The sequence below is a fragment of the Bubalus bubalis genome, chromosome 1 (genome assembly GCF_019923935.1).
Source record: "Bubalus bubalis isolate 160015118507 breed Murrah chromosome 1, NDDB_SH_1, whole genome shotgun sequence".
NCBI classification, from domain to species: domain Eukaryota; kingdom Metazoa; phylum Chordata; class Mammalia; order Artiodactyla; family Bovidae; genus Bubalus; species Bubalus bubalis.
In genome coordinates this window covers 47,146,847-47,172,012 of record NC_059157.1, presented here as the reverse complement: position 1 = coordinate 47,172,012, position 25,166 = coordinate 47,146,847, and the positions used below count along the sequence as shown (strand labels likewise).

General features: G+C 40.5%; 1 protein-coding gene across 6 annotated transcripts in view; it reads right to left on the bottom strand.

Moving 5' to 3' along the window:
* CRYZL1 (crystallin zeta like 1) overlaps positions 1-24,853 on the bottom strand; it is a 34,172-nt gene extending 9,319 nt beyond the window's left edge. For 3 of the 6 annotated variants that reach the window (XM_006048229.4, XM_006048227.4, XR_006549632.2), the window contains exons 1-7: positions 24,704-24,850; positions 15,934-16,005; positions 14,268-14,345; positions 13,496-13,568; positions 11,412-11,456; positions 9,630-9,698; positions 983-1,116 (exon numbers count right to left, since the gene is read on the bottom strand). In XM_006048229.4, the coding sequence (XP_006048291.3) occupies positions 983-1,116; positions 9,630-9,698; positions 11,412-11,456; positions 13,496-13,568; positions 14,268-14,345; positions 15,934-15,999 (465 nt within the window). In that variant the 5' untranslated portion in view covers positions 16,000-16,005; positions 24,704-24,850. Of the gene's footprint in view, positions 1-982; positions 1,117-9,629; positions 9,699-11,411; positions 11,457-13,495; positions 13,569-14,267; positions 14,346-15,933; positions 16,006-24,395; positions 24,625-24,703 lie in introns of those variants that run through there. The other 3 variants (XM_006048228.4, XM_025281405.3, XM_044939480.1) reach the window with 3 other exon arrangements.
* Positions 24,854-25,166: the final 313 nt, after the last annotated feature.

Here is a 25,166-nt window from a genome sequence, read left to right as displayed (position 1 = left end):
AAATAGGACAAGCTTATTAGAAAGGGAAGCACTGATAGACTGCCTCAAGGAAAAGCTGTGTGTGCTACAGGCTCCCAGCCAGTCTGACTGCAGCACATAACCTCAAGGATGGAGGCAGGCCGAATTCAGAACATGACCTTGGAAAGAGAAAAATGGGCCATTAAGGGCCTTGTCAGCATAATGTACTAAGCTAATTATATGGTACATATACAAGTCCAGCAACCTCTCTTTGAAAATAAAAGCACTTCAAAAGTTCCATTCTTTTGCTGACCTGTAAGTTAGTTCAGGGAAATAACTACTATCTTGATGTTGGACACAGGGCTGAAGCCAACGAAGACTGCCTTTTTTTTCCAAAGAAAAATCATTTTCATCAACAGTCAGATATAAAATCTAACATTTTTAGATTTTTATGTAATCTTTTAGTGTCTTTATATTTTGATGTTTATCATGTATCAACATGATGTTTATACATCACTACATATATGTAACATGTTTAAATTAGTACAGTTTTGATCTTGTGTGATATATCTATAAATGAAACACCTTAATCACATAAGTGTAAGTATGAGAGATATGATACAAAATAGGCAGGGAGACCTGGGGTCTAGCTTCAAAGATTTTAGGAGCTATTTCAAGTTTTGTGTAACAGGCATGAATAAAAATGGCTTGTCTGCTTTTTTAAAGTACTAGCAGATTCAAAGCAGTAAGAAACTAAACACTTTTATCATCTATTGATAAAAGCTGCTTATTTTAGAAAATGGGAGTTTGGTATAGGAAATCAGTGAATCAGTTAACTGGCAATACACTGTATTAGTAAGTGGATGGCCCATTTCTCAATTTCCTAAGTATCCTATTTTGGTCTTTTTAAAAAAAAATTTAATTTATTATTTCAACTGGAGGCTAATTACTTTACAGTATTGTAGTGGTTTTTGCCATACACTGACATGATGGTCTGTTTTTTAACAAAACTATTAGCACCTACACTTGCTCCGTCCATTATCAGCACGGATTTTCCAGGCGAGAGATGAGAAAGATAATGCAGGGCTGTATAGACTCGTAATCCATCCCGGATGGTTCCAGCAGCTTCTGTCCACGTGACTTTTTCTGGTTTGTGAACTATCACAAAGAACAAGAGGAAACAATCTGTTAGCAAAGCCCATTAGACCTGCCTCCTGGATCTGTTTGCGTCCATCTCTGCTGCCACCACGGCCCTGGTCCAAGCCTCTACTCCAGTATCTTTCACCTCCACTATGCTTTCTCTGGGAGAAGGCAATGGCACCCCATTCCAGTACTCTTGCCTGGAAAATCCCATGAACGGAGGAGCCTGGTGGGCTGCAGTCCATGGGGTCGCTAAGAGTCAGACATGACTGAGTGACTTCACTTTCACTTTCCACTTTCATGCATTGGAGAAGGAAATGGCAACCCACTCCAGTGTTCTTGCCTGGAGAATCCCAGGGACGGAGAAGCCTGGTGGGCTGCAGTCCATGGGGTCGCACAGAGTCGGACACGACTGAAGCGACTTAGCAGCAGCAGCATGCTTTCTCTGCTGCCATTTTTGCCCATGCACACTCCCCTGTGAATGCAGGAATCAGTGTGCATTTTTAAAAATGTTTTATGGTTGAAGTAAAACATGCAGCAAAGAACATGAAACAAAGTATAGCTGGATGAATAAACATAAAGCAAGTACACGAGTAACTACCATCCTGATTGAAGAAGAGAACACAGCCCTCATGTTGACAGCCTCGCCTCTCCCACCAAAGGCATTTTTTAAAAACTGAGCTATAACTGACATCAGAGGTCACAACCATTCTAGTTTAACAAACGCAAGTTGTTCAATCGCCAAGCTGTGTCTGACTTTGTGACCCCATGGACTGCAGCACACCAAGCTTCCCTGTCCATCACCAACTCCCGGAGCTTATGCAGACTCATGTCCATCGAGTCAGTGATGCCATCCAACCATCTCACCCTCTGTTGCTCCCTTCTCCTCCTGCCCTCAATCTTTTCCAGCATCAGGCAGGGTCTTTTCCAATGAGCTGGCTCTTTGCTTCAGGTGGTCAAAGTATAGGAGCTTCAGCTTCAGCATCAATCCTTCCAATGAATATTCAGGGTTGATTTCCTTTAGGATTGGCTGGTTTGATCTCTTTGTAGTCCAGCACCACAGTTCAAAAGCATTAATTCTTTATTGGTCAATTGATCAAAAGCCATCAACTCGGCATATACATTCCTAAACAACGTAATTTTGTTTTGCCTGTTTATGAATTTTATCTAAATGGAACTGTACTATACACATTTATTTCTATCTTCTTTTTTTGCTTATCATTTTTTAAGACATCCTTTTTTGGTACTTGTGGCTACTCATGCTAAGTTGCTTCAGTTGTGTCCAACTCTTTGGACGGTATGGACTGTAGCCAGCCAGGCTCCGCTGTTCATGGGATTTTCCAGGCAAGAATACTGGAGTGGGTTGCCATTTCCTTCTTCAGGGGATCTTCCTGACCCAGGGATAGAACCGGCATCTCCTGCACTGCAGGCAAATTCTTAACCACTGAGCTGGGGAAATGCCACTAGGCTATCGTGCTTTTCATTTTTGATGTCTTATGGCAACATCTAATTTAATAGAATGAATGGGTTATCCACTCTCCAGTCAAGGAACATTTCTGTTTTCCCCCATTTTTTGGTAGTTAGGTATTCTTAACTTTTCGAGAGTTAAGCATTCTTAACTAAGAGTACTCATGTATAAAAGTACTCTTGTGCTGATACACAGGTGTTCTACAGGGTATTTACTGAGGAATGGAATTCTGCCTTTGACATCACTGAACACTTCCACAGTGGCTTATGAATTGACTCTCACAAAGCTGCTGCTTTGAACATCCTTGTCTACCCTGGTGTTACACATTTTTGCCCATCATATGGGTGTGTCATGGTTTCTTACTGTGATTTTAATTTGCTTTCCCCCACCTAGTAATATAGTTGAGCACTTTTCCATGTTTGTGGGCCATACAGAATTTCTTTTTAAAAAAAAATTTATTTCTTTATTATTTATTCTTGGTTGTGCTGGGTCTTCGGGTTCTCTCTAGTTGTGGCCAGTGGGCTCCTCACTGCGGTGGCCTCTCCTGTGGCTGAGCATGGGCTCTAGGGCACTTGAGCTTCAGTAGTCGCAGCACATGGGCTCAGTAGTTGGTTCCTGGGCCCTAGAGCACAAGCTCGATAGTTTTCCATCTGGGCTTAGCTGCTCCTTGGCATGTGAGATCTTCCTGGAACAAGGATTGAACCCGTGTCCCCTGAACTGGCAGGTGAATTCTTTACCACTGAGCCACCGGGGAAGCCCTAGAATTCCTTTTGTGAAGTGACTCTTCAGGTGTTTTACCAATTTTTCTATTGTTGTTGTCTTTTTTCTTCTTTATTTGCAGGAATTCGTAGTATATTTTAGATAAGTCATTTGCTTGCTCATGTGTTATAAATATTATTTTCAACTTTATGGCGTCTCTTTTCAATCTCTTTAGTGGTGTCTTTGAAATGCAGCAGTGTCAGAATGATCTTTTAAAAACATAAATAACATCCTCACACTTCTTTGCTTAAAATTCATCAATGGTTTTCTACTGCACTTGAAACAAAACGTAAACTGCTAATATAGTTTAAGCCACATTAGCTCTATATTGTCTGACCATTCTGGAAAATCCCATGGATGGAGGAGCCTGGTAGGCTGCAGTCCATGGGGTCACTAAGTTGAACACGACTGAGCGACTTCACTTTCACTTTTCGTTTTCATGCATTGGAGAAGGAAATGGCAACCCACTCCAGTGTTCTTGCCTGGAGGATCCCAGGGACGGGGGGAGCCTGGTGGGCTGCCATCTATGGGGTCACACAGAGTTGGACATGACTGAAGTGACTTAGCAACAAAGCTGTTCCTTAATATGTTTAATTATTTAATATTTTGTTTTTATGAATGTGTATACTGAATGTGATTTTTTCACAGTATAGGTAATCCTTTCTAATTTTACCTGAAATCAAGTGTATAACACTTTCAATAGTGTTTACCCTAAGTATTTTTCCTCTTAAGGCAAAAGATTCAGATGGGTTGGACAGTTAGAATTAAACTGGCCAACCAATGCCATCTAGTGGGGATGTAAAGCATCCAAGCACACAATGAAAACATTCAGACAGACAGCAAGGCATTAAAACAGTAAAACATACTAAGCACCAGGGGATATCTCAAACAGTACTTTAATCCTTACAAATTTGAGACAGCAATTTCCCCAGTTTTCCTGATTATCAAATGGCGTTCAGGGTAATAATTTGTCTGATGCCACAAGTTTGAAAGAAAGAAAGAAAGGGAAGTCGCTCAGTCATGTCCAGACTCTTTGCAACCCCATGGACCATAGCCTACCAGGCTTCTCCATCCATGGGATTTTCCAGGCAAGAATACTGGAGTGGGTTGCCATTTCCTTCTCCAGGAGATCTTCCCAACCCAGGGATAGAACCCAGGTCTCCCACATTGTAGGCAGACACTTTACTGTCTGAGCCACCAGGGGAGTCCAAGTTTGAAAGTCTGACTCTAAAGCCCATCTACTCTAACAGTGCATGTTCAGTCTATGTACAACTTGCTTATATTTTTGAGATTATCTTCCATCATAAGAATTGGTACTACCTATACTTTCATTAAGAAATAAAAAATTTAGTGCTTAAAAAATGGCAGGGCAGGGACACAGACGCAGACACAGAGAACAGACTTGTGGACAGAGGGGGAAGGAAAGGGTGGGGCAAATGTACAGAGCAGCGCTGACACGCACGCCACTGTATGTACGGCAGGCGACTGAAGGGAAGTTGCTGTGTAACAGGGAGCGCAGCCCAGCACTCTGCGACAACCTGGACGGGGGGCTGGGAGGTTCAAGAGGGAGGGGACACATGTATATCTGTGGCTGATTCACAGGTATAGAGACCAGCACAACACTGTAAAGCAATTATCCTCCAATTAAAAATACATTTTAGAAGTTTTATCAGATCAAAATAATGCTAACTAATAAAACCACATTTAAAATTGCAGAGGCTTTAAAATTACATGGTTAGATGTGGTTTAATGTTGAGATCCTTGCTTTTGTATTAGGTGGTCCACAAGTACTTATTGTGTTATAAAAACTAAGAAAATTAATAATAGAGAGCCATATATGGATCAATAATAACAGTATTATAATTCTTTGTAATTATCATTTCAATTCTTTCTACAAGTCCAAGAAATAATGCTGAAAATGTGTGCCAATTTTTTTAAATTTAATTTTTATTTTATATTGGAGTATATTTGACTCAAACATTGTGCTAGTTTCAGGTGTACAGAAAAGAATTCAATTATAAACATACACATACCCATTCTTGTTCAGTCTTCTCCCAGGTAGGTCACCAGAGAATACTAAATAAAGCTCCCTTTACTATACAGTAGGTCTCTCTTGATCATCTATTTTATATGTAGTAGTGTGCATGTATGATGGACTTCCCTCAGCTCAGCTGGTTGGCTGCAATGCAGGAGACCCAGATTTGATTCCTGGGTCAGGAAGATCCCCTGGAGAAGGGAATGGCAACCCACTCTAGTCTTCTTGCCTGGAGAATCCCATGGACAGAGGAGCCTGGTGGGCTACAGTCTGTGGGGTCACAACAGTCAGACGTGACGTAGCGACTAAACCACCATCACCAGTGTGCATACGTTAATCCCAAACTCCTAATGTATTTCACCCACCTACCTTTCTTTCCCCTTTGATAACCATAAGTTTTTTCCTAAGTCTGTGAGTCTGTTTTTTCAGATTCCACATATACGTGATATAATATTTGTCTTCCTTTGTGTGACTTACTTCACTTAGTATGATAATCTCCAGGTCTGTCTACGTAGCTACAAATGGCATTATTTCATGCTGTTTTAATGGCTGAGTAATATTCCATCAGATATATGTACCCTTATGGCAGAAAGTGAAGAGGAACTAAAAAGCCTTGATGAAAGTGAAAGTGGAGAGTGAAAAAGTTGGCTTAAAGCTCAACATTCAGAAGATGAAGATCATGGCATCTGGTCCCATCACTTCATGGGAAATAGATGGGGAAACAGTGTCAGACTAAGGCTCTAAAATCACTGCAGATGGTGACTGCAGCCATGACATTAAAAGACGCTTACTCCTTGGAAGAAAAGTTATGACCAACCTAGATAGCATATTCAAAAGCAGAGACATTACTTTGCCAACAAAGGTCCGTCTAGTCAAGGCTATGGTTTTTCTAGTGGTCATGTATGGATGTGAGAGTTGGACTGTGAAGAAAGCTGAGCGCCGAAGAATTGATGCTTTTGAACTGTGGTGTTGGAGAAGACTCTTGAGAGTCCCTTGGACTGCAAGGACATCCAACCAGTCCATTCTGAAGGAGATCAGCCCTGGGATTTCTTTGGAAGGAATGATGCTAAAGCTGAAACTCCAGTACTCTGGCTACCTCATGCGAAGAGTTGACTCATTGGAAAAGACTCTGATGCTGGGAGGGATTGGGGGGAGGAGGAGAAGGGGACGACAGAGGATGAGATGGCTGGATGGCATCACTGACTCGATGGATGTGAGTCTGAGTGAACTCTGGGAGTTGGTGATGGACAGGGAGGCCTGGCGGGCTGAGATTCATGGGGTTGCAAAGAGTCGGACACGACTGAGCGACTGAACTGAACTGAAGTGATATTACTCTGTTGATGGACACGTAGGTTGCTTCCATGTCCTGGCTACTGTAAATAGCGCTGTAAAGCACATTGGCTGCATGCATCTTTTTGAATTACGATTTTCACTGGATATATGCCCAGGAGTGGGATTGCTGGATCATAGAGTAGTTCTATTTTTAGTTTTTTAAGGAGCCTCCATATTGTTATCCATAGTGGTTTTACTAACTTATATTCCCACCAACAATGTAGGAGGGTTCCCTTTTCTCTACACTGTCACCAGCATTTATTGTTTGTAGACTTTTTAATGATGGCCATGCCAACTGGTGTGAGGTGATACCTCATTGAAATTTTGATCTGCATTTCTCTAACAATTAGCAATGTTGAGCATCTTTTTATGTGCTTTTTGGCTATCTGCATGTCGTCACTGGAGAAATGTATTTTTAGATCTGCCCATCTTTTGATTGGGCTTTTTTTTGTTGTTGTTATGTTGAGCTGCATGAAATGTTTGTATAACAAATAAATTTTTTATGTTTGACAGAATAGCTTGAGAATTGAAAGCACAAAAGGGCTGGAAGAATTTATTCAATTTTTTACCTCTATCCTTAATATTCTGCAACAAGATTAATAAGACATCTTCAGGGAGTTGTTTGGAACCTAGTTTTTTGATTTGGTGGAAGAACGGACTTGCTAGGAGGTATATAAATTTACTACTATTAATAGTCCAAAATCCAAATTTAAGAGTCCAAAATTGGCCCCACATAGTCTGATTACCAGTTATATTATTCAAGAAAGAACTTAGGAAAAAATTTAATGAAATAGTTCAAGAATACGAAAGAATGTACGATGACTTATAGGTAAGTTATGAAGAAACCATGAATCCTAGCATAAGAAACAAGACTCCCATTGGAGGCTGTGGATATGCTGTGTTCACATCCTTGTTCCTCGCCCACAAAGGTAACTTCCACATGACTTTTCCCCTACATGTTCCTTATATCCTTAAATGAGATATGCCTCATTAAATTTTGTAGTTTTGAACTTTATAGAAATAAAATGGTATCACACTGTTGTATATTTCTGCAACTTGCTTTTCTCACTTAGCACAGCTTGTGAGGTTCATCTATCTTGATATGTTTGACTGTTATTTATACACTTTTTTTTTTAATACACTTTTACTGATGAGTTAATTAGAAATATCTTTGGTTATCCATTTTCCTGGTGATGACCATTGAAGCTTTTTCTCTTTTTATTCCAGTGACAAACCATGCTGCTATATGGACACTTGGGCATGTCTATGCTGCACATCAGGCCTCTCTGGGGCATGAAAGTACCAGCAGAGTTACTAGGTTTGAGCTGTTAATACATCATCACCTATTAGATCACGCCAAGTTATTTTTCTAAAGCATTTCTAGTAATTTATACTCCCAGTGCTCAAAAGATTCTGTGGCTCCTCATCCTTGCCAGCACTTGGAATGTCAAACTTTATGACTTTGTCAGGCTCAAGGATGCATAGCAGTGGTTTTAAGGTGCTTTCCCCTGATTCTTAAGGAGATGCAGCATGTTTTGTGTGTCTATATAATTTATTCACTTTAATTTAAATATTTAACAAGTAAATTCAGTTCAGTTCAGTTGCTCAGTTGTGTCTTTTTTTTGACCCCATGGACTGCAGCACGCCAGGCCTCCCTGTCCTTCACCAACTCCCGATGCTTGCTCAAACTCATGACCATCGAGTTGGTGATGCCATCCAACCATCTCATCCTCTGTCATCCCCTTCTCCTCCCACCTTCAATCTTTGCCAGCATCAGGGTTTTTCCAATGAGTCATTTCTTCGCATCAGGTGGCCAAAGTGTTGGAGTTTCAGCTTCAGCATCAGTCCTTCCAGTGAGGACTCCTCCTTCCAATGAGTACTGATGCTGAAGCTGAAACCAATACTTTGGCCACCTGATAAGAAAATTTTAAAATTAGCACTTGAGTTAAATTGAATATTGGCCAAAGGATATTAAAAAGAGAAACCAAAAATAAGTGTTTTGAGTCTTTCCTGACTTCAGACTACAGGTATTGTCTAGATTTTATACATATGAAAATTTTAATAAAAAAGAAAAAAAAGTAAAAACTTCTGATTAGGGATATAATTTCAGAGCCAAGGGAGAAACTGCTTTTCAAACCTCTTACCATGAACAGTGTAAGGGAAATATAGAGGTAGGAACACTGTTCAGTTTCAAAATAAAGTTTAGAGATATAAAATTTAATCTGCTGCTGCTGCTAAGTTGCTTCAGTTGTGACTGACTCTGTGCGACCCCATAGATGGCAGCCCACTCGGCTTCCCCGTCCCTGGGATTCTCCAGGCAAGAACACTGGAGTGGGTTGCCATTTCCCTCTCCAGTGCATGAAAGTGAAAAGTGAAAGGGAAGTCGCTCAGTCGTTTCCGACTCTTAGTGACCCCATGGACTGCAGCCTACCAAGCTCCTCCATCCATGGATTTTCCAGGCAAGAGTACTGGAGTGGGGTGCCATTGCCTTCTCCGAAAATTTAAGCTGCTGCTGCTGCTGCTAAGTCGCTTCAGTTGTGTCCGACTCTTTGCGACCCCATAGATGGTAGCCCACCAGGCTCCCCTGTTCCTGGGATTCTCCAGGCAAGAACACTGGAGTGGATTGCCATTTCCTTCTCCAATGCATGAAAGTGAAAAGTGAGAGTGAAGTCGCTCAGTCGTGTCTGACTCTTAGAGAGCCCATGGACTGCAGCCTACCAAGCTCCTCCATCCATGGATTTTCCAGGCAAGAGTACTGGAGTGGGGTGCCATTGCCTTCTCCGAAAGTTTAAGCTAGAAGTAGTCAAATGACGAGCACCCAATAGCTATTTCCTAGGCACACTCACGGCAGATGCAAAGCAATTGTGTTGTTAATAAAAACCACACACACCTGGGAAGTAAGACTTATGAGCTCCAAAACACTGCACAACCACATACCCAAGTAATGCTCATGGACTCGAATAGCCTCACAAAGTCCAGGATCTTCAGAATCCAGGGGCAGAATTCCTGAAAATTAAAACGAGAAACGTAAGGGCAACTATCTAAAAGTGAACTCACTCCTAATGAGAGGCCAGTAAGCATTAGTCTACATTTTCCTCAGTGGAATTTTGAGGAAGCTTCCACCACTAGTAAGGAGAGATTTCAGAAATACAGAAGCAGAGTGGACAGTTTATTTTCTGATATGAGCACTATAATACCTATACTACCTCTTTCTTTTTCTTCTTCCTCTTTCACCTGAGTGATGACAGAGATGATGGCTGACATACAGAGCCAAGTCAGAGATGGGGGAGCATCTGGGCTCCTCATTAAACTGACCCCTGACGTACGGTTAACCTTCCCAGAGTTTGGTTCTACAGGATTCATCAGTACGCTTCCAATAAAATCCCATTTTCTCCTGAGCCAGTTGGATTTTATTTTTGGTCTCTTACAAACAGAATCTTGAATAATACAATGTCATCTGACTTCTTTTTTCTTTTTAAAATTTTATTTATCTATCGCTGCACTGGTCTTCAGTGCTGTGCGCGGGCTTGCTCTAGTTGCGGTGAGTAGGGGCTACTCTTTAGTTGCGGTGCATGGGCCTTTGGAGTTGCGGTTGCGGGCTCTAGAGGGTTCGGTAGTTGCGGCAGTCGGGCCCAGCTGCCCCTGGGCATGTGGGACCTTCCCAGACCAGGGATCGAACTGCTGTCCCCTGCATTGCAAGGTACGCTCTTATCCACGGGACCCCCAGGGAAGTCCCTTACCCGCCCTCCTGGGCAGATAATAAAGACGGAAATAATAAATTCTCAAAGAAAATGCCCAAATCAAAGGCAATTCTGTTAAAAGCTGATGAAAACTTTCCTACACATTTATCTTAACAGCTTCAAGCATGCTGTAAAGCCATATATTTGCTGAGTTTATGCGACTGTCTCCTATGAATACTTTCTACAGAGAAATGGCAACTTCAAAAACTACTTCTTAACTACTTCATAGTTGTGTGTATGAATGTCTAGGACACAGTATAAAGAAATATATTTGCAAAATGGTATTAACCATAGAGTTAAAAAAAAAAAAAGAATAAATGTCTTCAGCAAATTTTTGGTTTTACGAGGGTAGTAAGGGAGCAGCTACATACAATTTACTCGGATGTGGACAAAAGAGCACCTGCAGAGCCAAGTCAGTCAGTAGTCTTCACGTTGATGGCCTGTGACTCTTCCTTTCTCTGGAGTCATCAGTCTAATTATAGACTGAGCTCCTGTCCGGGAAGGGCTGCACCAAGGGCAGCAACAACTGTGGCCACCTTTCTATCCTGTGTGAGCTCAGCTGCTCAGTTGTATCCGATTCTTTGCAATCCCATGGACTGCAGCCCGCCAGGCTCCTCTGTCCATGGGATTCTCCAGGCAAGAATACTGGGGTGGGAAGCCATGCCCTCCTCCAGGGGATAGTCCCAACCTAGGGATCAAACCCAGGTCTCCTGCACTGCAGGCAGATTCTTTACCATCTGAGCCACCAGGGAAGTCTCTTTCTATCCCATTATAGCCAAATACTGAAAAGTTGTAAATGTTCTGCTATTGAGATCAAACTCTCAATTCTCTTCATCAATGGATACTTGAGAGTAAATTCCAAATCTTAGGTAAGTACTTGTATATGAAGCAAGGTCACAGTAAACATTAGCAATTGTACAGAAAAAAGAGACAATAGTAAGACAGACGACTTGAAATAAGACTATGACCTATAACTTACCCACTACTTCATCATCTGGTTGAAAGAATGATACCTTGCTTCCAACTAAAATGTGGAGAAAATTAATAATCATTATTACGAGGTTATTAAATATAACATAATAATTAAAATTCAAAAGCCATAGAATGATAAAAGTCACTGACTCAGAGAAAAGGTCAAGAACTTTTAGGACATTTTGACAGTCTGCAAGGGACCATAGGATGTAACACTTCAAATGTGGATTCTCTGCAAAATCTGGGCTGTGCGGTTGTTGACAGCATGGAGCAGGCTCTCTCTCTGTTTAGCTAAGGATGAAGGCATAAAGAAAAATAATCCATTTCACAGCTCTTATGATGATTACACTGGGTACACTGGGTTCCCCTCCTCCTGTTGCTAGTCCAACCTGTCATGATTTTAGCTGCAGAAGTGCAGACATGCAATGGCAATTCTGGTTAGAGTTATGTATGCAATTACTTTGATTTGGGATTATGGAAATAAATTCAGAATGGGGCCAAGAAATTTGAGGACTATACAGAAGTGATAAGTTACACTTCCCCTGTGTATGTAGAGAAAAGGCCTCCACCATCAGTCAATTCTGTAGAATATTTTTCTTCCAATAGTTACAAGAGGAAACAGGAGGAAAAAACCCAGACCTCACTGAATGTCTACTTGTGCCCAGCATTTTAGTGTGTGTTCCCATTTAATCTTCATGGCACACCCATGAAGTAGGTATTATTAGGCCTGTTTAACAGACGAGGAAACTGAGGTGTGGCAGTGAAGTAAGGCAGAAGCCTGCCATCTGGGAGTGGCGCCTCTGGCTGGCTCTGTCTGCGGAAGGGTCCTAACCTGCTGCGTCTCTGGATCCTGCCTGTGCCTCCATCCCCTAATATTCTTGCTTTCTGTGCTTTTCTCTTTCCTTCCTGCTGCGGATTCTTGTCTTCCTGAAATCATCCTGATCCTTTTTTCATGGTGTCCTTCATACTCCTTTTATTAAGGATTGTCCTTCAGACAGTGGCACTGCCAGGGGTCCATGCAATCTGTGCGTCTCCTTCATTTCCTCCCTATCCCTGCATGAGCTCACCATTCTATGATTTCAAACACAACCGATAAGCTGACAACTTTCAGATATAACCAGAATCTTGTAAATCATTTCCTGCCTTTATGCGTTTTGAATTCTCCTGTTCCAGTCAATTATTAAGTTCTGTTGATTTGACTTTCCCAGTATTTCTTGAATGTATCCACACTACCTTTGCCACATCTGTCTAGGTTATGGACTTTGTCATTTCTGGCTTGTTGGGTCTATGGCTCAAACGGTGCTCTTGCCTACAGTCCGGTCTGCCTCAAATCCACTCTTCATATGGCCACCCTAATACGTTCTCTACAACCCAACCTGAGAGATGAGATTCAACGTGATCTGGCCCTTGCCTACCCTCCCACCTCATTTTTTTGGGGGTGGGGGAAGGAGTCAGTGTTCATATCATCATTAAAAGATTTTGTTAGATATCTTTTATCCTGCAATTTTTGAAGGGGAATTTTCTTGACAAACTTTTTTTTCTTCTGCCAAGTATCCTGCCTATGACTGTTGCCCAGAACTTTATACAGGGTCTCAGTTTCCCCATCAGGGATCAAACCTGTGCCCCCAGCAGTGGAAACTTAAGAGTCTTAACCACTTGGATTGGCAGGGAAGTAAGTCCCTATTTACCTTTTAAATACTCAATTTTAGGCACACCTTAAAAATTTAATGTGAGTACAGCTATTGACCATTATGTAAATTTTGACCCAAAGCCAAGCTACACAAGTAATTTATGCTGGGTTGTAAACATCATAAAAAGGACAATGCTGGTCATGCTATTCAAAATGATTACTTGTGGATTTAAATACATAATCTCTAAATATTTATTTACTAAACTGTAACAAGCTCTTCAATTACAAAATACCATTAAGTTCTATTTTTCTTTTTAATTAAAAAAGGAAAAACACTTCTGTATAGTTTCTTTGTATTGAAGAAGTGTGTATAATTTTAATGTGTCAGTAAAATAATTAGCTACCATTTAATTTCCATTATCTTAGAAAATAAGTACAGATACTTCTATCTGTAAACTTACCATCTAACACAATTCCAGCAACTTCTCTCCCAACAGGAAAGAATTCCTTTTCCATCTTCATTTCTGCAAGAAGCTAAATAATGACAAAGACTTGAACTTATTGTCAAGAATAAATTCTAACCTCTATTTATACAAGAGAAAAGCAGGAGCAAAAATCAAACCACAGAAAAAGCAAATATGACTCCATTTTTGGCATCAAGACAAAAAGCAAGTATCTTCACAAAATAGGTTCCTTTGTGGAGCAGGAAGCCAGGTTTGCTAAGGGATTCGTTGATATGTATAATTTTAATGTGTCAGCAAATCAATTAGCTACCATTTAATCTCCATTATCTTAGAAAATACATAGAGATATTTCTGTCTGTAAACTTACCATCTAACACAATTCCATATATTTTCATATAATATTATAAAATACATGAGTTCAATTAGATGGAATTTCCTGATTAATATAGAAATCATATTAGTATATATATTAATATAGGATTAATCAGATCGGATCAGTCGCTAAGTCAGCTAGGAAAAAAACTTACCATGTATTTCTATATTAATTAGTATATTATTTCTATATTAATATATTGGATCCAATATATTAATATAGAAATAATATACTAATTAATATAGAAATACATGGTAAGTTTTTTTCCTAGCTGTTCTATTCTTCTAGCAATAATTTCTTGGTACTCAGAAGTCAGTTATTATTATTATAATTTTTGTATACCAAATATATTTGACTTTTGGCCAAATCAAAGCACCAATATCTTAGTATTCATACCTTTGTATTTATCTGGCTCAGAGCACAAGCTTTAACTTGAAGTTTCACATAGTTATCTTCTGTAACAGGAAGATTTTCCTAGAGTCAAATGATAAAATAATTGCACATTCCTTTGAGAATACTGCCTTCATGTTGCAAAAATTTTCATATACAACTGAACAAAATAAAAAAGACTCGAAATCTTACACCTAAGTTAACTGAAAAAGCTACAAACAATTAGTTTATAATATATAATACAAAAAAATGTAGGGAATTTGGGGTAAAAAATTTCAAAAGTCTTAGGGTACTAATCTGAAAATGTACTTCCAAGCTATGGATAAGAATATATGTGCAGGCAATGAACACAGGATAACAAAGTAGAGCAATAAATACTGTCCTTCAGTTCAATTTAAATCTCAAAGCAACATGCGGGGATGTCCTTAAACATATATATATACATAATAGATACACTGTACTGATCATGGAATTTTTTTAATGCTATATAGAAAGTTCTTGAGTGTCACTTGTTGATCTCTACCTTATTTAACATCTGTCTTGGACATTTTAGCATGCCCCATGGGACCTTAGGGTCGAAATACAAACTTGATGGAACTTAATTTACCCCTCATATTCCATAGCTAGATATAACTTCAAAGGCAAAGATATTTCAAACGTTGGTATTTAGTGTCATCCACCAATGACATCAGTAATTAAAATGCTTTCTTCAATCCTTGATATGCCCCAAACTTAGATCAAGTGTTGGCTAGTTGGCTAGAACAGCTACCTGCGCAGTGCCTCCTGTGTTCTATCCAAGTGATCACTGTATTTGACATGAACACAGTATTCTAGGATTTCCCTTTTTAAAACTCAGATTTGATAATATTTGGTAATTATGTGAAGATATTCAGCAGTATCGATAATTTTATACTCATGATTGTGTGAACCTGGTGATATTTCCGAGAGCCAATCAAACCTCTTGAACCTCCATACTGACCCAATGGTAGAAACTAAACTGATTAGACTCCTAATCTAAATGATTTTGGAGTTGTTGAAAGATGAAAAAGAAAAACTGAATTGTGTTCGTTATCCACAGATTCTTATTACTACTATGAAACACACATACAATATGAAATACATACCCATTTAGTTTTTGTCCCTAAACGAAAGTGGCATGTCTTTGGCCTGCCACAAACCTTTCAAACAATCACTAATAGATAAAAATTCTACTCTCTATCCTTAAAGTAGTAAAAAAAAAACTGGAAACCTTTAAAGCTTAGTTCATGAAGTAACTTTGCAATGCTTAGAAGTTAGTGTGAAAAACAATGTTTTTCCACCTCTTTAATTTCACAATATGAAAGTATTTTCTGAAATATGGTTGCAATCTAAAAACTCATTTTATTGTGGTATTCAGAATAAATTGGGTTAATTTTGCAGTACATAAGACTACTCAAGTTGTTCAGTTTCTTATTATCTTTTATACTACCACACTGAGGAACTGAAAACTCTTTTGCAGCAACTCTTTTAAAAACATAGTTATACCATATCGACCACTGTTTTCACATAAAATTAAAGTAATTTATAGGGTGCCACTCAAAAATAATTTGTAACAGGGTATTTAAAACTAGGTCTGTGACATTTGTAAAATACACTATCTTGTTCTATCTAAAGATTAAATCATTTTTCTTACCCTTTCTTGGAACACAAATGTTATTTCTTCATTTGTAGAACTTTGTTGAAAATATAAGCCTTTCATAGTCACCTAAAACCGATAACAGAAAAAATATACATGAAATATACTAACCAACAAAACATATGCCAGATAAAGTGAAAGCATAAAATGAAAAATAGTTCTAAAGGATAAAATGACAGTTTAACTGCAGTCTTCAAATTAGGTAATAGTTCTTGAAAGCAATCAAACAAGAGAATATGCAATAACCTCAGGTATGCATTTGAGAATGGGCTTATAATTCAGCCTCTCACACCAAGACTTAAGTTCATCTCACTATTCAACAAAAATTATGAGATGTACCTGAAAAAAAAAAAAACTGTGCAGGCCAGAAGGCTCAATTTTAATAACCAAAAGTGTCATTTAAAGGGCTTTCAAAGTCTTAAAAAAGTCCACTGGAAAGGAAAAAGTGGACAATCAAGACAGTCATTGAAATTGTGTCCCTAATTCCTCTGTATCCATTTACAAGACATTTGTTGGTGTTCAGTTGCTCAGTCGTGTCCAGCTCTTTGCAACCCAATGGACTGCAGCACGCCAGGCTTCCCTGTCTTTTACCATCTCCCTGAGTTTGCTCAGACTCATGCCCATCGAGTTGGTGATACCATCCAACCATCTCGTCCTCTGTCATCCCCTTCTCCTCCTGCCTTCAATTAAACCTGTATTCTGTGGACATCCTGAAGCATCTCTAAGGATTCCACAATTGTTTCTTTAACTTCCATAGTAATTGTATGACAAGACTTTTTTAATGTAAATTTTATAGAGGTACCATATAAAATCAGAGAAAAGTTCACAGATCCTAAGTATATAGCTCGGTGAACTTTACATAGTGAACATGGCCATGCCATAGCAGGAAACATGTCACTAGAACTCCAGAAGCTCCCTGGTTTCCCTTCTAGTCACTATCCCCCTTCTAAGGATACTCAATATCCTGATATTCAAGTGGAGATGAGCTTTGTCTGTTTTTGACTTTATATAAATGAATTATGCTCCTTCTTTCTCTCAGTATTATGTTTATGAGTTTCACTCATGCTATTGCCTGCAGTTGTATTTATTTCATTCAGTTACATAGTATTCCACTGTATGAATTACTAAATGTCCACTGCACTAAAGATAGACATCTGATGGTTTCCAGTTTAACACTTTTACAAATTATCCTGCTAAGAACATTCTTATACATATTTTTTGATGAAAGTACTACAGTATTATTGAATTTATGAAGGACGAAACTGAGACTTACAGAGGCACATTCCCAGGGTCTCATGGCTCCAGCTGGGCCAGAGCTGAGACAAATCAGATGCTACCAACTCCAAAGTCATTTACCTTTACCATTATACTTAATGGTTTCTATTGAGCTGCTAACATTAGATGTAAAACTAGAACCCTATCTCCTTTAGTTTAGGATTCATAATTAGTAAGTGCTTATTGACATAACTAGCTACATAACTTGCAGAGTTCACTGCAAAATGAAAATGTGGGGAACCTTGTTCAGAAACTAAAATTTCAAGATGGTAACAGTCAAGCATCAAACCAAGCACAAGTGCCTTCTGACTGTGAGTCCAGTGCGACTGCAGAGGTACTGTTCTTATGAAGCTGGCTCTGCAGGCTGAATCGTAATGGGTCTAAAGGATCTTTATAGAGGGTTTTTACTGAGCAGTTCAGCAATGGTTGCTGCTTTCCAGTAGGTGGTAATCAAATGCTGGAACTAACAGAAACGAGTACACATTCTAGACACAAAGAGAATTTACATGTCTCTAGCCTTCTGGTTAAGGAAGATCTGTGTGTGTGTGTGTGTGTGTACACACATCAATAAGTTTGTCAGGGTTGTAAGGGAGAGGGGAAGAACCTAAGCATAGAACAGCAGCTATGTATTACCGATGACAGAAATCTAACTTCTTCCCAGCTGTCAAGCCATCTAAGATGTGTACCACTGTCCCTGGTTTACCTTACTCCTTCATTCTTCCAACACATCCCGTCTGATCTAGGCAGTATGCACGCGTGTGTGCTCAGTTGTGTCTCTTTGTGACCCCATGACTGTAGTCTGCCAGGCTCCTCTGTCCAATGGGATCCTCTACGCAAGAGTACGGGAGTGGGTTGCCACTTCCTTCTCCAGGGGATCTTCCCGACCCAGGGTCTGCGTCTCCTGCATCGGCAGGCAGATTCTTTACCGCTGTGCCACCTGGGAAGCCAAGTTAACTTCATACCATATGGCCGCCGCTGTCTCCAGGCTCCAGGCCCTGCTTGCTCTCTGAGACTGTGCTGTACTTACTCTACAGATTCTGCAAAGTAAACAAAGCTCAAGTCCTACTCCCTCTCTGAAATCACCTCCCAGTGACACGCAGTCTACTCCATCTGTTCCATGCTTTTAGATTTCATTACATACTGACAAAACCTTGCTTTATTCACTCAACTAGTGGGTTCTTCCAGCTTTGAAGAATCAATATCCCATTATTACTGAATAAATAAAACTCTGCTTCACTCAATCTGGAGCCACTAGAATTGCCTTTTTGAGAAATGAAATAATTACACATCAACACCTTGATTTCAAAACATCTCCCTTTGTGACTCTGGAAGCCACTGTCTTCTCTGCCCACTGCATCTGAAAACATATAGCATCTCTCTCAGAACAGCAGTCACAAGAGTCTCATACTGTATGCACCCCAACTTCAAAGACCCTGGAAGCTGTTTGTATGTACCCGTGGTGTCCCTTAAGGTGACTATTATATACATAATAATGCCCATATTTTTGGTCTGATCATCTAAATAGTTCCCCCAAATTAGGTTATAATCAGCCTGGCTGGCAGAAAAAAGTAATGTTTAGTTGTTGGTTCAATAAGGAACCAGGTGGGAACAAAAACCACCCCTCAAAGTTACAAAGTGAAGAAAAAGAAGTATTTTTCTAAAAGTGACCAGAAGAAAATTGAGGAAATATTATTTATTTTGCAAGCCCAAAAAGGAAAACTGAGTTCTTACCACAGAGAAATGGTACAACAAATGGTATTCAAAACCCACTTAATTTCTTAGGGAATGGTCCAGATTAAATGGAACACTTAATCCATTATTTAATAAAATTTTTATTGAACATAAAGATATTTGCACACAGGAAATAAAATAACACCTCATAAAATAAAAATATAAATGAAATATATACTATTTATCATGCTATTTCGAAAAATGAATGTCATTAACCTCAAAATTATATATTCTACTATCTGTTCAGTTCAGTTCAGTCCTTCAGTTGTGTCCGACTCTTTGCGACCCCATGAATCGCAGCACGCCAGGCCTCCCTGTCCATCACCAACTCCTGGAGTTCACTCAAACTCATGTCTATCAAGTCGGTGATGCCATCCAGCCATCTCATCTTCTGTCATCCCCTTCTCCTCCTGCCCCCAATCCCTCCCAACATCAGGGTCTTTTCCAATGAGTCAACTCTTCGCATGAGGTGGCCAAAGTACTGGAGTTTCAGCTTCAGCATTAGTCCTTCCAAAGAACACCTAGGACTGATCTCCTTTAGGACAGACTGGTTGGACCTCCTTGCAGTCCAAGGGACTCTCAAGAGTCTTCTCCAACACCACAGTTCAAAAGCATCAATTCTTCGGTGCTCAGCTTTCTTCACAGTCCAACTCTCACATCCATACATGACCACAGGAAAAACCATAGCCTTGACTAGACGGACCTTTGTTGGCAAAGTAATGTCTCTGCTTTTCAATATGCTATCTATGTTGGTCATAACTTGCCTTCCAAGGAATAAGCGTCTTTTAATTTCATGGCTACAGTCACCATCTGCAGTGATTTTGGAGCCCCCAAAAATAAAGTCTGACACTGTTTCCCCATCTATTTGCCACGAAGTGATGGGACCAGATGCCATGATCTTAGTTTTCTGAATGTTGAGCTTTAAGCCAACTTTTTCACTCTCCTCTTTCACTTTCATCAAGAGGCTCTTTAGTTCCTCTTCACTTTCTGCCATAAGGGTGGTGTCATCTGCATATCTGAGGTTTCTGATAATTCTTCAGGTACATCCAATTTTAAATATATTTGACATAAGTCCACAAATTGAAGATTATGTTCCTAATACTTTAAGTTTTTATAATATCAACATATTAAACCTATTATAAATCTGGAGAAACAAAAATAAATAATTTTTGGTATAAAAGCAGAATAAAGACTTTGCATAAATTAAACACTTACCATAAATAATACCAAGAAAGTAGTTAATGAAAGTACTAATCTTTTAAAGGATTTCTAAAAAAAAAAAAAAATCAACGGGAAGACATTTCAAATGGTTTCCTCTTAGTTATAACAACACGAGCCTCACTTGCTCTTCCCCTGCTATACTTGCTCCCCCAAGGAGCTCATCTATTAATGATTGTAAGTAAAACCTCTATAGATCAATCCTTATCTGTACCTTCAGACCAAAAGTGTTCTGAGTATCAGCTCAACCTCAAATTCAACAGTCATAAAACCAGACTTACTTTTCCCACCCCCAAATGAGATTTTGTTGTGCCAACTTCAGCCACTGAGGATATCTTAGAATCTCCCATAATTCCCTCCTCTAGGCTTCCTTTTCCTTTTCAATCTCCTGGCTTAAGTGCTCATCTTAGATGTTAGCACAATGATAGGCCAAAATTGTGATGCCTGAGGCCTGGGCTACCGCCACAGGCCGCTGCACGGCTTCTTTCTCTCCCCTGTGGACAACACACCTGTGGACAACTTCAAAGTCCAGATTCTTATGTGTTCAAATTTTCATTATTCCCAACACAAACTTCATAATACAGTGAAGTATTATGCTTCACCCACCCTCATTTTTACTTTAAGGAAAGCAGACAAACTGTCAAGCAGCTGGGCTACTTTAAAAACAACAACAACAGATGAAGTCAGCTCTGAAATGTGGCCCTATTATGCTCATCATCTTGCCAGGCTGAGTAAATCTTCAGTTATACTGAAGAGGTGCTTAAGTTTTAACCATGTTCTTACCCACCTGTGGGACTTTTCACACATATCCACATATCAGGTAAAGAAGAATGTTAAACCATGTACCCATAAAACCTATTACGGTCAACAAAACAGTAACAAGCTGGAGGTCTGGTTCAAATACCACATACTTTGCAGGCTGTAGAGGAGACAGGTAGTCCTATCTGGACAGGCCAGTTCTGCTTCCTAAAGAGGAAGGGACATCTCTACACTGTACTGGAGACAGTCTCCAGAAATCTATAAATTCCAAGGACACTCGACATAAACAATGAATACACTGGCGTTATACACTGTACTGCTCTCCTATGCCTGTTACAGGATGGGCATGGGAGGCGCTGTGGTGGTGGCGCACACCGAGCTGAACTCTGGAAAGCCTAGCTAGTAGCACGTATCAGAAGAACTTTTCACTTTCACATTTTAGGTATTCAAAACTTAGGCAGATGTATGAAGTGACATGGTCCCTATTACTAGATGGATTTAAACTAGAGGCTGCTGCTGCTGCTAAGTCACTTCAGTCGTGTCCGACTCTGTGCGACCCCATAGACGGCGGCCCACCAGGCTCCCCCGTCCCTGGGATTCTCGAGGCAAGAACACTGGAGTGGGTTGCCATTTCCTTCTCCAATGCATGAAACTGAAAAGTCAAAGTGAAGTCGCTCATTCGTGTCCGACTCTAGCGAACCCATGGACTTTAGCCTACCAGGCTCCTCCGTCCATGGGATCTTCTAGGCAAAAGTACTGGAGTGGGGTGCCATTGCCTTCTCCAAACTAGAGGCTGGATACACATTTACAGCAGCATCATAAAGGAGATTCAAGCATCAGTTGAGGCGGATGGGGATGAGATGACCATATCAGTCTTCTGATTATGAGAGTCTAGATTTATATGGACATTATCAAGACATACTTGACTGAATTTGTATACAAGTGTGGCATCCTCTTGACACTTCACATAAGCTGAGATCTAAAGATAGGTGAAGAATTAGGAAAGGAAAATAATTTTTTGATAAAGGCTTTATGTGGAAGCCAGACAAGAGGCATTTAATTAGCTACGTCAAACTGTTGCCTATCCATGCAACAAGTGGCTTCCAACAATGACCTCTTTTGAATCTCAAAAGAATTTCTGATTAATTCTCCTCCCTCCAAGAGAGCTTAACTTTTGTTATTTGCTGATTTACAAAATACCTTTTCACTTAAGAATTCTTACTAGTGGACCCCCTTGCCAGTACTGCTTGGGGGTGGGTAGTGGGTGGTTTGGGAAAGTGGGATGGTCATTAATTCGTAGATTAGAAGTCACTGCTCCAGTTTGTATTCGATGTAGGGCCATTTAATACAGTAAGATTCAGAATGACAGAAACGTAACTTTCATTTATATTTCTGAGTTGGCATTCCATTTTTCCATACTGTACTCCTGGAGAACAGTGGAGCCCATGGCGCCATGAATGCCAGTCTCCCTTCCCGCTGGCTTAGTCATGTGGCACTGGGACAAGGCACGGGATGAGGAAGGTAAACTGAGGGTCCTCCCTACTGTTACTACACTCTCCCTCCTCGCCAACCGACGCAAGGGATCCTCTTCTCCACAGACCAATCTTACTGCAGTCTGCCAACGTTTATTTAATTCTCTAAATCACTATAGGCTCTTTAATCATTACTTACTTCAGATGCAAAGTAGGAACTGTACTTTTGATTAAATATTTACTAATAAATTCACCATCAAGGGAAAATATTAATGAGATGTCATCTTTACAATGTACAAGAAGAAAATCATTTTGCAAAAATATTAAATAAGGATGTATTTGAACTATTCCATGTGAAGTTCGCATGAGCAAGAAAAGATTCACTTTTATCAATGAATGAAAGATTTCACCAAAAACAAACCCCCAAAACATTGTGATTGCAAGGTGAAACACTTTAAGAATTCCCAAGCCTTCTTTCAAAGAGGTACACAGATGAACCAAGACACACTACTGTCCAGCATATAGTACTGATTGAAAGGCCTATATATCTCCTTGAGGTTTGGAATGCTCTTCTTCAATTCAGAACTTTGATATTGAATGGACAGCACAGAGAGTTGTAAGACTGCCAAAATAGTTCACTACAACTGAGGGAACTTTGCCTTGTATGGTGAACCCCCTCTGTTTGAAATCTGAATGTCTCAGGATTAGCCATAAACTAGAGCAGAGGTATCAATGAATTGAAATTAGTGACAAAATGTAGTAATTATACACTGTGGTGATTGATGGATAGGATTTAGAAGTCCTAAGTGACCATACTTCTGAATCCTGGCTTTTCTACTTATTCAGTGTATGACCCACATACACTGCTGCTGCTGCTAAGTCGCTTCAGTCGTGTCCGACTCTGTGCAACCCCATAGACAGCAGCCCACCAGGCTTCCCTGTCCCTGGGATTCTCCAGGCAAGAACACTGGAGTGGGTTGCCATTTCTTTCTCCAATGCATGAAAGTGAAAAGTGAAAGTGAAGTCACTCTGTCATGCCCGACTCTTAGCAACCCCATGGACTGCAGCCTTCCAGGCTTCTCCGTCCATGGGATTTTCCAGGCAAGAGTACTGGAGTGGGGTGCCATTGCCTTCTCTGCCACATACACTAAATACTTTCAACTATCTGGGCCTTAAATTCTACACCTGTAAAACAGGGACAGTAACAGAAAGGCTTAAATAATACATGCAAAGCACTCAGTACAATACCTGGCACATAGGAAGTGTTAAATGAATGCTGGATATTCGTGCTATTATTTCTGTAAATTGAGTTGAGACCTGGTAAAGTACTTCCAAAGTCCATCTCACAGAGCAGTAAGGGGTTTTGTCAGGGGCAACCTAAGATTTAACAGCTTTTAATTTCTGCAGTGGGTTGTATCATCCAGTAGCCCTTGAACTGTGCCTAGTCAGAACTGAGATGTACTGTTAGCATAAGATGTCCATTAGGTTTCTTCAAATGTGAAGAAAATGAGAGAATGTACAAAATCTTGATTTTTAAACATTTGATTGAGTGCTGATATGATAATATTTTAGATATACTGGGTTAAATAAAACTCTAGCATTAATTTCACATATTTCTCTTTATTTTTTTTTAAAAAGTGGCTCCCATTAAATGTGCAAAACCTTGCTGCCCATAACCTGGACTAGCAGCACCCGAGAGCTTGTCAGAAATGGAGATTCTCAGGGCCCGCCCACACCCACAGCATCATAGTCTGCACTTCAAAACGGTTCTGAGGTGATTTTCACGCGTTGCTCCAGAGTATTCCTCCGTTTAGCTTAAATCTGGAGGGCAAATCTGGACCTAGAGTTACATAAAACCGAATGCCCCTGCTTTACGTAATTGTTCAACGGGGGGAAAAAAAAAGTGACGGAGGAGAAAGCAGTAGTATAGAAGTAGTAAGCCAGAAAGAAAAAGAAACTCAGAAGTATAGAAACAAAAAGACGCGGGAGTGGGTAAAATCCAACCTGGGAGTCTCGGTGGAAGGGAACTTCGAGACTTTTGCTTCCATGAAAGTGGAGGAAGATGCAAACTGAAATAACATCCACTATCAAAACCAGTAAAAACCAGGAAATCGTCAGGCAAATCAAGTCTCTCCCGCCCCTCAGCGGCCTCAGCTAAGCCAGCTAGGCCTGAGCCCGAGAGGTGTTAAGAAGGTTGGGGTGCAACGGAAACCACCCTGCGCCCCAGGGCTGGACGGTCCCGCGGGGCGTCTCCCGAGCTTCCGCCCAAAGGCCGGTTTCCCAAGACACGTAGCGCGTCTCCCGGTGCTCACCTGGCTCGGAGCGGCACTAACGGCTTGCAGCTTCACCTCCGCCACCTTCTCGCCCCTCAGCAGAGGGCCCGCCCCCTAAGCGCCAGAGCCTGTTCCCATTGGTCAGGCCGCTCGTCAGTCTCGGACTCTAGAGACCGCCATAGCAACCGAACGCGGAACTACATCTCCCGGCATGCTCTAAGGCGACGCGTCTGGGGGCTTCCAACTAATGCGAGAACACCGCCATAGCAACCGAACGCGGAACTACATCTCCCGGCATGCTCCAAGGCGACGCACCTGGGGCTACCAATCAATGCGCGAAGTCCTAGAGGCCGAGGGGTTCAGCTTTATGTAAATATGTTCAAGACCACACCCTTCCTCATTCCAACCGTATCCCCATCACCTTCCTGGGACTGTGCCCCGCCCTCCTTGTTCCTCCACATTGTTCTCTCCTGTGACACCTGCCGTTAGTTAGTTGAAGGCG